Source organism: Nicotiana tabacum, chromosome 22, assembly GCF_000715075.1.
Source record: "Nicotiana tabacum cultivar K326 chromosome 22, ASM71507v2, whole genome shotgun sequence".
NCBI classification, from domain to species: Eukaryota; Viridiplantae; Streptophyta; class Magnoliopsida; order Solanales; family Solanaceae; genus Nicotiana; species Nicotiana tabacum.
Window position 1 is genome coordinate 168,944,348 of NC_134101.1, and position 12,895 is coordinate 168,957,242.

Below are 12,895 nucleotides of genomic sequence, written 5' to 3' on the forward strand. Positions count from 1 at the left end.
TATAACAGGTACAGTACGAAGCTGCGAATCGAGGAAGATACCATTCCCCAATTTCATCATGAAGAAAGGAGCAGTTCCAGGAGATCAGAGATCGAAAAGAGATCATGTAAGAATAGGTATGATCCATATATGGGACCTGCAGGGAAAGACTCACGGTCAAAGCAGGATAGTCAACGGTATGATCAAAAATCGAGGAACAGGGAATCTGGTTCTTCATCAAGGTTCAGAAATGACCGAAACAGACAAGAGTCACGAGATGATGACAGAAGTTTAAAGGCAAGGTTTGGTGGATATAACTTTAATGTCACTACCTCCGAGCTCGTAGCTGTTTTGAGGAGAATGGGAGATAAAGTACGATGGCCAAAAGAGATGCGGTCAAATCCAAATAGGCGCAATCCAGACCATTGGTGCGAATTCCACAATGATCACGGGCATAAAACTTCAGAATGTAGATTCTTGCAAAGTGAAGTGGATCATCTATTGAAACAAGGGTATCTCACTGAGTTATTTAGTGAGAAAGGTAAGCAAGCCTATATGAAAAATAGGCAAGAGCCACCAAAGCCCCCTTCACCCAAGAGAATCGTGAATGTTATAAGTGGGGGAGAAGAAATTCACGGTGTAACATATACGGCTTACAACAAGGTTTCTAAAGTAACGATAACACACGGGAAACGGGTACGGCAGGATTTAGAAAACGAAAGTATTTCTTTCGATGATGCAGATACCGAAGGAGTAATGATCCTACATAACGATGCACTGGTAATATCTTTACTTGTACATGATACTAATGTAAAACGAGTTTTGATTGATCCAGGAAGTTCCATAAATATTATACTATTAAGGGTATTACGTGAAATGCAAGCTGAAGACAAAATGATACCTAAGGCGCATACATTGTCCGGGTTCGACAATTCAAGTGTGGTAACAAAAGGAGAGGTAATTCTAACAACTTTTGCTGAAGGTGTTGTTAAAGAAACTAAATTTCAGGTAGTAGACATGGAAATGGCTTACAATATGATCATGGGGAGACCTTGGATCCATGATATGGATGTCGTCCCATCAACTCTACATCAAGTTATTAAATTCCCATCACCGTGGGGAATTTGCCAAATTCGTGGGGATCAGCAGACAGCCGGGAGTATCAACGCTGTAACAGATACGAGCACCGTAAATAAAGAAAAATAGCAATTACAGGAAACAGTTGAAGGTATCAAGGATCAAACCTCAACTGAACAAGAAAAGACAGATTTAGACTCGAGACCTGATACAATTCAAGAACCTGAAGAGAATGAAAATATCAAAACAACAATCGAAGAGCTCGAGGCTGTGATATTATTTGAGCAATGGCCTGAACGGAAGGTTTATGTTGGAGCCAATTTAAGCTCAGACATGCGAGGTATGTTGATTGAATTTTTAAAAGCTAACGTAGACTGTTTTGCTGGTCCCATGCTGATATGACAGGGATACCACCGGATGTGATGACTCACAAACTAAATGAAGACCCATCCTTCACACCAGTAAAACAAAAGAAAGCAAGAAACTTTCAAAAATCAGGTGATTCAAGATGAGGTCCAAAAGCTATTGAAAATTGGGTCAATCCACGAGGTAAAGTATCCTAATTGGTTAGCAAACACAGTTGTTGTACCTAAGAAAAACGGTAAGTGGCGGGTTTGCATGGATTATACAGATCTTAACAAAGCCTGCCCAAAAGATTCTTTCCCTTTACCGCATATAGATTAGTTAATTGATGCAACTGCAGGACATGAACTTTTGAGTTTTTTAGATGCATATTTGGGGTACAACCAAATTAAAATGGACCCCAGTGATGAAGAAAAAACTTCTTTCATCACAGACAAGGGGACTTACTGTTATAAAGTAATGCCCTTTGGTCTCAAAAATGCTGGAGCAACCTATCAAAGGTTGGTCACCAAAATGTTCCAAGAACATTTAGGAAAAACCATGCAGGTATATATAGACGATATGCTCGTAAAAACCTAGCATTCTCATGATCATATTTCTCATTTATCTGTTACATTTGAAATTTTACGAAAATTTAATATGAAACTCAATCCAGAAAAATGTGCATTTGGGGTTGCCTCAGGAAAATTTTTAGGTTTTCTCGTTTCTAACCGTGGTATTGAGGTAAATCCTTCTCATATCAAAGCAATAGAGGAGATCCCTGATATCCTTACGAGTAAAAAAGAAGTCCAAAGGCTAACGGGAAGAATTGCAGCCTTGAGGAGATTTATTCCCAAATCTTCAGAAAAATGTTTTAAATTTTTCTCCGCACTCAAAAAGCAAGATCATTTTGAATGGAACGAAGATTGCCAACAAGCCCTTAGAAATTTAAAAGCTTACTTGTCAAATCCACCACTATTGGCAAAACCAAAGGAAGGAGAAAAGCTACTCATCTATTTGGCTGTGTCAGAAGTTGCGGTAAGTGCTGTTTTAGTCCGTGAGGACCAAGGTAAACAATCTCCTATCTATTATGTAAGCAAGTCTTTACTAGATGTTGAAACACGATATCCACAACTAGAAAAATTAGCATTAGCTTTGATCATGGCATCTAGAAAATTAAGACCTTATTTTTAATGTCATCCCATTGTTGTAGTTACTGCTTTTCCATTACGAAACATTTTGCATAAACATGAATTGTCAGGGAGGTTAGCAAAATGGGCTATAGAATTAAGTGAATACGAAATCATTTATCAACCTAGGACTGCTATAAAATCTCAAGTATTAGCCGATTTTGTAGCTGATTTTAGCCAGGGGATGCATTTAGAAGCAGAAAAAGAATTACAAGTTTTTAATGGTGCAAACCCGGGGACTTGGATTTTATTCATTGATGGTTCAACTAATGTAAAAGGAGCAGGCCTAGGGATAGTTCTCATACCACCTACGGGTGAGACTATTAGAAAGGCTATAAAATGTCATTCTATAACTAACAATGAAGCAGAGTATGAGGCTGTAATTGCAGGTCTAGAATTTGCACGAGAACTCGGCATAACACAGATTATAATTAAGAGTGATTCTTAACTCGTGATCAATCAAATGCTGGGGACTTATACAGCCAGGGAGACACGAATGCAAGAATATCTCAAAAAGGTACGAGAACTAATAAAGCAATTCCAAACTTGGAAGGTAATGCAGATCCCAAGAGATGAGAATGTGGAGGAAGATGTTTTAGCTAATCTCGCATCTGCAGCAGGCGTAGCAAACGACGCAAATGCTTCAGTCGTACATTTATTTCATTCTGTTCTCAAACCTGATAAGAACGAGGTAAATTTTAATCATTTAAAATGGGATTGGAGAAACAAAATTATTGCTTTTTTACAGCGCGGAACCGTGCCTGATGACAAAAGAAAAGCTTATGCACTTCGCAAAAAAGCTGCTCGTTATTGTTTACATCAAGGAAATCTTTATCGAAGGATGTTCGGTGGACCATTAGCAAGGTGTCTCGGACCTTCCCAAACAGAATATGTGATGAGGGAAGTACATGAAGGACATTGTGGAAATCACGTAGGAGGAAGGTCGCTGGTAAAAATGCTGATTCGAGCAGAGTATTATTGGCCTAAAATGGAAGAAGAAGCAAACAGTTTCGTGTCCAAGTGTGATAAATGTCAAAGATATGGCAATAATATGCATAGACCAGCTGAGCTACTGCATCCTGTCATAGCTCTGTGGCCCTTCATGAAATGGGGAATGGATATTGTAGGTCCATTACCACAAGCAAAAGATCAGGTACGAGAGAAAGAAGTTAAAAACTTCATTTGGAGGAATATATATGCCGCTTTGGAGTACCAAAGGAAATCGTGTGTGATAATGGTCCGCAATTCATAGGAGCTCAAATCACAGAATTTTTTCAAAGTTGGCAAATTAAAAGGATAACATCTACACCATACCATACAGTGGGTAATGGACAAGCGGAATCCACTAACAAGGTCATTATCAACAACTTGAAGAAAAGGTTACAGGATTCAAAAGGTAATTGGCCTGAGGTATTACCTGGAGTATTATGGGCTTATCGTACAACGACAAAAACAAACACGGGAGAAACACCATTTTTAATAGTTTATGGTACGGAGGCCTTAATTCCAGTTGAAATAGGAGAATCGAGCACACGGTACATTCAAGCAATGGAGGAATCAAATGATGAAGAGATGCGGGTGAACCTTGATTTGCTCGAAGGAAGAAGAGAAGCTGCATTAATAAGGATGGCAGCACAAAAGCAAGTAATTGAACGGTATTATAACAGGAAAGCACGCCTCAGATTCTTTAAAATTGGGGACTTCATGCTTAAAAAGGTGTTCCAATCTACAAAAGCTACTAATTCAGGAAAGCTAAGTCCAACATGGGAAGGACCCTACAAAGTTCGTGACATTGCGGGAAAAGGAGCATACGAGTTGGAGACAATGGATGGCAAGGTTCTACCCTCACATTGGAATGTTGTCCACCTAAAGAGATATTATTTCTGAGAAAGTACCTACGATCAGGTATCGCTATATTAGAATTTTTCTTTGAATTGTTAAAATTTTACTAACGATTTTAGATGCTAGGCAAAAACCCTAAATCGTGTCAAATGATGAGTCACGACCTGCACGACAAAATGGAATATTCTAAAATTCCCAGCCCAGGGTTACAAATTAATCTGATGGAAATATACACGGGTTAGGCAGTCTTCATCTCTAATCGCACCTCCGAGTCCCGTATGTTTTTCTGTTTCAGGAAAAGGACCAAAATTGAGAGAAACAAACAAGTGCTCGAGGCTTCATACTTCACCGCTCAAACACTTGGGGGACTACATATACACGGATACGTGCAAAAAAAAACAAATACGAAAATCGAACAAGATTGAGCAAGATTTAAGAGAAAAATCAAGCTACAAAGTGACAAGTGTTGAGCAAAAGTTATGGAGTTTTCAGTGTTCATCATAGTGTTCTTTCCCATTAGAACAAAGGGAGATTTATATCATCATAGTGTTTTTTCCTCATGAGAACAACGGAGTCACCTCTCAAACCCTTCTTAATACATGAAGATAGGGTCATGACTATGTACTGAAACGGGTTATGAGGAAAAACCTTGTTTATTTTATATTTATTTTGTAAAAATCTGTTACAAGAAAAACAGTTACGAGAAAGTTATAGATGTATTTTAATACATGTAATATTCAAAAACTTGTCCAAGTCCATGAATAAAAACTTGTCAAAGTTGTTTCAAACAAAACATGTGTATTCCTATTTCTTTCATCGTATTGTAACACCATTATGAAGTTGAGACGTCTTCTTCATTAAATGTCGATATATATATATAAAAGGGCCCTCTTTTATAAACCTCATGTTAATAAGTCATGAGAAGAATCATAAAGCATTTTCAAAGGATAAAAATACTAAACTATTCTATAAGTCCTAAATAGATAAGGAAAAGGAAAGAATAGAACACATTGAAGTACTAACAAACTTCTTGATATAATTAAAAAGACTAAGTAGAAACTTAGTCAACAAAAAGTTTATACAAGTGCCTCATTATGATAACTGGGGACTTTCACCAAAAAATCCCTTAAAAATAACTAAGGGATAAAACCATCATCCAACAAAGAAAGTAAAAATAAAGTTTGGAAATTTAACTGGTCACTGAAGGGGTTGGCACATCAGAAGTTGCAATATTAATTTCACTTTCAGAAACAGCCACATGCACGGTGGCAACTTCTGAAGAAGCAGCAACAGGAGCGGTTTCAGCTGGGCTTGAAGTGTTAGGTTCAACGGGGGGAGCAAGAGTCACGGAAGTTTCAGCTTCCATAGACTGAGTCGTAGAAATTTCACCCTCGGGAGCTGGAATTGCAACATCTTCAACTTCAACTGCCACAACAATGGCTTCGTCATTTACAGGTTTCTTAGCCACGGGAGCTTCAATTGTCGGAGAAGGAAAGTCAAGTGGTTGTTGGGTTCTTTCAATGGTTTCTAAAACTTTGGCCAACTCTGAGTTTAAGTCAAGTTTTCTTGACTGGCCTCCATTAAAGCATCACGACGAGAGTTTAAGAAAGCCCAACTCACCTCTAAATCAAACTTCTCCTCAAGAAGTTCATACTCCCTTTCCCACATAGCAAGATCATTCTTTAACATTTGATGTTCAGCTAAATGAGAATCAAGGGAAGCTTCAAGGGAGGCATGGGAACTCTCTAAGGCACGTACTTTGTCAGAGGAGATCCTTAAATCAGCTTGAACTTGAGTCAAGTTTTGCACTAATTCTCCTGCATATTCTTCTTTCTTGTCCAAGAGTGACTTAAGTTCTCTGATTTCTTCACTTGACTTTGATAACTGTTCTGAAAAGCAACATTCAAGGCGCTCCTTGTCTTTTTCAAATTGACTTGAAAAAGCTTTGGCAACTACTAACTCAGAAGTCAGACCTCGCTTTTGCTGCTCCAGGTGATTTCTACTCTCTTGCAATTCTTCTATAGTTCCCTGAGCATTCTCAAATTGCTCTTTCCAATTAGCTGCTTCTAGCTGGGCTCCCTTGGCTATTTCCTCAGCCTCGTGGATAGACTTTTCAGACTCACGAGTTTTCTTTTCCAGAAGGGAAATTCTTCCCATCAATTATGTACCAATGAGGTTAGCCTACAGTGACAACTCATAGAAATAAGAATTTAGAGATAAAAAAACTTGTTAGTAAGTAAAGAAAAAATACCTTCAAAGTAGAATGAAATATGTCATTCATCGGAGTTAAGCAACTGTGACTACTCATCTTTCTTCTCAATATCTCCAATCAAAGGCCCAAGCCAAGCATCTGCTCCACCAGACTTCCTTAAAAGACTGTTATTAGTAGGAACTTCAAGTGTAACGCTTCTCATAGCCAAGCTTCTGCTACTGGAACCCTCCTCTGCATGTTGAACAGAGGAAGGAGGAGAGGTAGAAGAAGTGAAAATAACAGGAGTCAAAGAACTCGAAATAGATAAGGGAGCAGGAACAGATAGAATGGGCAAGGAAGCACTTGAAACCAACAAAGGAATAGAAGGAATGGGAACAGAGGAAGAAAAAGGAACTTCATCTAAAACTGGACCTAGTTCTCCACTTTCAAAACCACCAACGAAGAGACGTTGAATAGACTCATTGGTGTCCCTCGGAGAGGTTTCATCATCATAAGGAATGTGAACAGGTTCGATAAGAGAGGAACGGACAGGGGTAACTTCAGCTTCATCCTCGAAAATGATGCGTCTCCTAACTCTTGGTCTAGCTATCAAAGAGGTGTCTTCATCTTCATCATCCTCAGAACCCTCTTCTACAACTTTCCTCTTTGATAGCATAGCTTGAGTTCTCTCCAAAGAGAGTGAAGTACCAGAAGAGGCTCGAAGGGCAATAGCTACTTCAGTTGTCATTCCTCGAATAGCAAATCCTGACAAAAAGAAGGATAAAAAAAGTTAGAAACAAGAAAGGACTTAACATGCGAAAAAGCATAAAGAGATGCATACCGTGAGTTTTCACTTTCCAACCATGTAAATTGGAAATGGATTTCCAAGTTCTCGCCGCCATAGGCACGGCTTTCAAGATTGAATCTACCCAACCACGGAAATTAGGAACGGGTTCCACATCTCTCATAGTTGCTACAGAAAGCAAAAAGAGACGAAATTAGAAAAGAAATTGAAATTCTTAAAGATAGGTACGGTAAGTAAAAAAAAACTTACGTGCAAAGTTCCACTTCTCAGGGAAAGGGATATTTGTTTCATCTACCAAATCAACTGTGTGTACAGCAACATAACGAGTGTACCACCCACGATCCTTGTCATCTTCAGGGCTTACCAAGACTCTTTTACTTCTTGCAGTTAAAGTAAAAAACCCATGGCGGAATAATTTGGGGTGGTAAAGATGAATAAGGTGGGGAAAGGTAAAGCTAACATTGGCTTTTACGGACAAATACCTCAAACAAGCCACTGCTCTCCATACAAGGGGGCCAATTTGTCCCAAACAAATTTTGAAAAAGCGATAGAAATCAAGTATAATTGGGTCAATAGCAGGAATAAATCCCAAAGTGAAGGGGTAAGTATAAACAAAAGAAAATCCAATCCTAAAAGAAGATATTCTCTAGTTTGGATTAGGGATCACTATACGAAGATCACTTCTCCAGTTGCAATCTTTTCGAACAATAGAAACCAAAGGTTCAGTGATTAGAGAAGGAAAAGTGTCAGCTTTCTCTAAATTAACAACTTGTTCACGAAGAGATTTTCTATCATTCTCAAAGGATAAGTCATTGGGTACTATTTCCTCAACTAAAGGCTCTTGAAGAGGCTCAGAAAGTTCTTTACCTTTAGAAGAGGATTTCTTAGTGATAGAACCTCTAGAAATAGTGCCAAAACTAGAAGAAGGAGTGATGGAACCAGAGGAACCACCACGAACGGATCCTAGGCTACGAAGCCTGCCACCTCTACCCCTTCTATGTCTTACAGGGGCGTTGGGGAAGCTATCAAGAATTGGGATTCTCTTAGGGTTAGGATTCGGAGACGCCATTGCAGAGAAAGGATGAACTAAAGGAAAAAATGTGAAATATGTATATAATAGCAACCGTCAAACAAAGAAGTGTAATGATGGAAAGCCTATAATAAAAGCAACTATCACTTCGTGAATAGAGGGGATGAAGAAGCCTTGAAAAAAGGCTGCAGAATTACAGAGCCAATCAGAAGGTGACACGTGTGCAGAGCATTAAATAGAAAAGACAACTGAAGCGTCAGTACTGTCATAGCATTGATTACGGCAAAAATTTCTTTTTTGTGAAGATCCACTTCCCAAATATTTAATTGATAAATAAATGGAAAGTGGGGGGACTATCTGTATTGGGAAAAAACTGAGTCTGAATATTGAAGATGATGTGTCATGACACGTGAACTGGTCAAAAGGTCAAAACGCAATAAATAGCCAAGAGGCACGGGCGACAACAGATATGGGGAGAAGAAAGCAACATAGGTGTGGACCGTTACTCAAATGGCACGAGTCTCGTACCTATTCGAGTCATTTAAAGACCGAAGATCGGAAGAAGTTGAAGATACGAATCTGATGACGTAAAAGAGTCTAAATACAGCATTAAATATCAAATACGTTAGAAAATTTGAATTAAATAGAAATGATTGTGTAACGTTTCTTCTAATGTCATTTATTGCTCATAATTGCCTCATTAAGACAAAGGCATTACACCTTCTCCTAGAATCAACTATAAAAGGAGAAGGACTCAACATCTGTAGGGACACGAAATATTATTGAGATTACACTGAAATACAAAACTACTTATTACTTTATTATTCTCAGAAATCTTCTATTATTTTCGTCTCCAGATTATCAGTAACCCGAATTTCTCTTTATTTCTAGCTTTGACCAAAGACTCAGATTTTTGGTTAAACAGGTAACAGGCGTGCCATACAATATGCAGACTGTAACAAATTTAAAAAGAAGTGCTTATATATCTAAACCTAGTTGGCATGTGCTAACTCCGTTGACAAATGATGCACAAACAAATAGTAGCAAACTGCATATACTACATTATAATGACCATAATCCTAAATAGATTGTTTAAGTACTCTGCTCCTAGTTGGACTCGGAACGTACTAATAAGTAATACTCCCTTTGGTCCAATTTAATTATTTTTTGTTGATAATATTTGATTTTTTCATATATCAAGAAAGAATTAATGTCTTTGAAGTAAAGAACCTAGGAAAATTTGTTATATTTCTAAATAAATAAATTAAGATTAATATGATCATTTCATGGTTAATTAATGCTAAAATGTAAATTTCTTAATATGTGTGAAAATAATTAAAAAATTAATTAAAGTGGATCTGAAGAGTAAGGCACAAGAAATTTGCATCTCTTTGTTTGAACCCAATCAATGCATTCCTACCAAGTAGTACCAAATACTACAACTACTCTATTTTCAAGATCGACGCGCTTTCAAGAAAATGGCCATGCAATTTACTGGTTGACTTGGATCCCATTTTTATACAATACTTTACTACTACGTACTATTAAGTCTTCTGCCACCCTTCCTCTTCACGTAGCAAAAAGAATTACAACTAGGCTTTTACCTAAGCTGGCTATCCGTTTCTTTAGCTATATATATGCCAATATCCATCAAACCATTGCAGAAAAAACCATACACTAATCACCATTTCATGTGCATACCAAAAGCCATGGCAAAAAATTCTAACTTCTTTTTTGTTCATTTCGCCCTTTTTTGCACTACACTTTTTCTGCTTATTCCAATCTTATTTTCTCAATCTTTTGCTGCTGATGTTCCTCCAAATACCCCTGTACCTCCCTCTGTTATTTGCAAATCCACTCCTTATCCTTCCTTCTGTAGATCATCTGTGCTTCCACCAACAGGGAGTCCCAATGAAAATGTCTATGCCTACGGTCGAAAATCCGTCCGAAAATCTTTATCTTCAGCTCGTAAATTCTTGTCCCTTATCCAAAAATACCTTCGAAAATCCAAACACTTAACAATCACTGCTGTCCGTGCACTAGAGGATTGCCATTTTCTAGCAGGGCTTAACATGGATTACTTGTCAAGTTCTTTTAAAACTGTTAACGTGACATCGAAAATTCTCCCAGTTTTAGAAGCTGACGATGTGCAAACAATGCTCAGTGCAATTTTGACAAACACACAAACTTGTTTAGATGGTCTTCAAGCAACATCCTCTGCTTGGAGTGTGAGAAATGGCTTAGTCGCTCCACTTTCAAATGACACTAAACTTTATAGTGTTTCTTTAGCTTTGTTCACAAAAGGGTGGGTTCCAAAGAAGAAAAATGGACTAAAAATTCGTCAACCTAGTCAAAAAAAACTGTTCAAAAATGGCCAATTGTCGTTCCAAATGTCGGCACGAAACCAAGCAATTTTGGAAACAGTAAGCAGGAGAAAGCTTTTGCAGGAGCAGGAAAATAATGACCAAGTTAACGTGAGTGACATTGTGATTGTCAATCAAGATGGAAGTGGGAATTTCACTACCATTAATGATGCAGTGGCGGCTGCTCCTAATAATACCAAAGTTGATGCAGGGTATTTCCTCATATACATAACAGAAGGTGTGTACGAGGAGTATGTTGTCATTGCAAAGAACAAGAAGTATTTGATGATGATTGGTGATGGCATTAATCGAACCATCATTACAGGCAATCATAGCTTTGTTGATGGATGGACAACATTCAACTCTTCCACATTTTGTAAGTATCTAATGATATCCTTACCTTTGAAACTATGAGTTCAGAATATAATACTTGTCGAGATTTTGGTTTTATATATACACACATTACGTGTCGAAAATACAAGCTTTAGTTGAATCCATAACATATAAGTTCCATTGCTCGTTTGGTTTGAAGATAAATTATGCTGAGATTAGTTATGATGAAAATAATTATACTGGATTTATGCTAGGATTACTTATCCGTATATTATTTCTTATTGACTATATGGTACTATGTTGTATTAATTCTGAGATTGTCAATTTACCGCCTGGGATAACTATTCCATGGGATAACTATTAAATTCAAATCTCATATTTTTAAAAGTGTTACCGCTTTATTGGTAAGAATATTAAAGATCGAACCCATAAAATTTATAACATGAATACGTGTCTGAATTGTGAGAGGGTTGCATATGCAACCTTCGGTTAGATTATAAAGAGACTAGTATCACATTTCGAACTTGTCGCCCAGAAGTCATCAAAGTAACAACTCTACCTTTTCCAAAAGTTAATGTTGTACTTATAAATTTGTAGTATGGTTGTCTAACAATAGTTTTGTGTTACTTCTGCAGCTGTGGTTGGTCTAGGATTTGTTGCAGTTGACATTACGTTCCAAAACACAGCAGGAGCAATCAAGCATCAAGCAGTTGCAGTCCGAAACGGTGCTGATTTATCCACATTCTATAGCTGCAGCTTTGAGGCATACCAAGACACGTTATACGTACACTCTCTTAGGCAATTTTACAGAGAGTGTGACATTTATGGCACTGTCGATTTCATATTTGGCAATGCAGCTGCTGTTTTCCAGAATTGCAACTTGTATCCACGTCTCCCTTTGCCCAATCAGTTCAATGCAATAACAGCTCAAGGCAGAACAGACATAAATCAAAACACTGGAATTTCAATCCATAATTGCACAATTAGACCTGCAGATGATTTGGCATTTAGCAGTAGTAGCACTAAAACATATCTTGGTAGGCCATGGAAGGAGTATTCGAGGACGATTTATATGCAATCTTATATGGATGGTTTTATTCATCCATTAGGTTGGCATGATTGGTCTGGAGATTTCGCGCTAAACACGTCTTATTATGCAGAGTTTAATAACACTGGACCGGGATCAAATACAACAGACAGAGTTACATGGCCTGCAATCCAAATTTTGAATGCTACTGATGCTGTTAATTTTACAGTATCTGGTTTTCTAGTTGGAGATGATTGGTTGCCACAGACTGGAGTGCCATACTTCAATAGTTTACTGTAACCATCTCAATTCTTTAAGTTTTTTCTTTTGATTTCATAACTATAGAGTTGATTAAGGCGAATTAATAGGGAGGATTGTAAACAGTCCTGTCATTTTAAGTTTAATGTGAATTCATTTATTTAATCTACTCAAATTTTAAGTATTGTTTGATCATTGATATAGTACTTGCTAGAAATTAGTCGTCTTTATTATGGTATCCCACTGACAATGTCAAGAACCTAAAATCGATGTATTTCTCAGGAATCTGCATAAATTATAGCACTAGTACAACTCTCTTGGAGAACGCAACGAAACGTTGTCTCGGCTGCAAATATATTTAAGTCTCAATCTCAAGGTTTGGATTCTCAAAAGTTCATTAAAGTAAACAATATGACTGTCATGAAATATGTGTAATACGGTAAGCATTCAAGTTACGT

General features: G+C 37.6%; 1 protein-coding gene across 1 annotated transcript; it reads left to right on the plus strand.

Annotated features, from left to right (window-relative positions):
* Positions 1-10,035: 10,035 nt before the first annotated feature.
* LOC107765400 (putative pectinesterase/pectinesterase inhibitor 41) lies at positions 10,036-12,621 on the plus strand. Its single transcript, XM_016584037.2, has 2 exons — positions 10,036-11,195; positions 11,788-12,621. Exons 1-2 carry the CDS (start codon positions 10,094-10,096, stop codon positions 12,477-12,479), a joined length of 1,794 nt encoding a protein of 597 aa, XP_016439523.2. The 5' UTR covers positions 10,036-10,093; the 3' UTR covers positions 12,480-12,621.
* Positions 12,622-12,895: the final 274 nt, after the last annotated feature.

Bases quoted from the DNA above. Each gene is read 5' to 3' on its own strand.
- LOC107765400 (XM_016584037.2), top strand. From the start codon at position 10,094: ATGCCAATATCCATCAAACCATTGCAGAAAAAACCATACACTAATCAC. The intron at 11,196-11,787 runs GTAAGTATCTAA...TTACTTCTGCAG, and splicing joins ATTCAACTCTTCCACATTTT to CTGTGGTTGGTCTAGGATTT.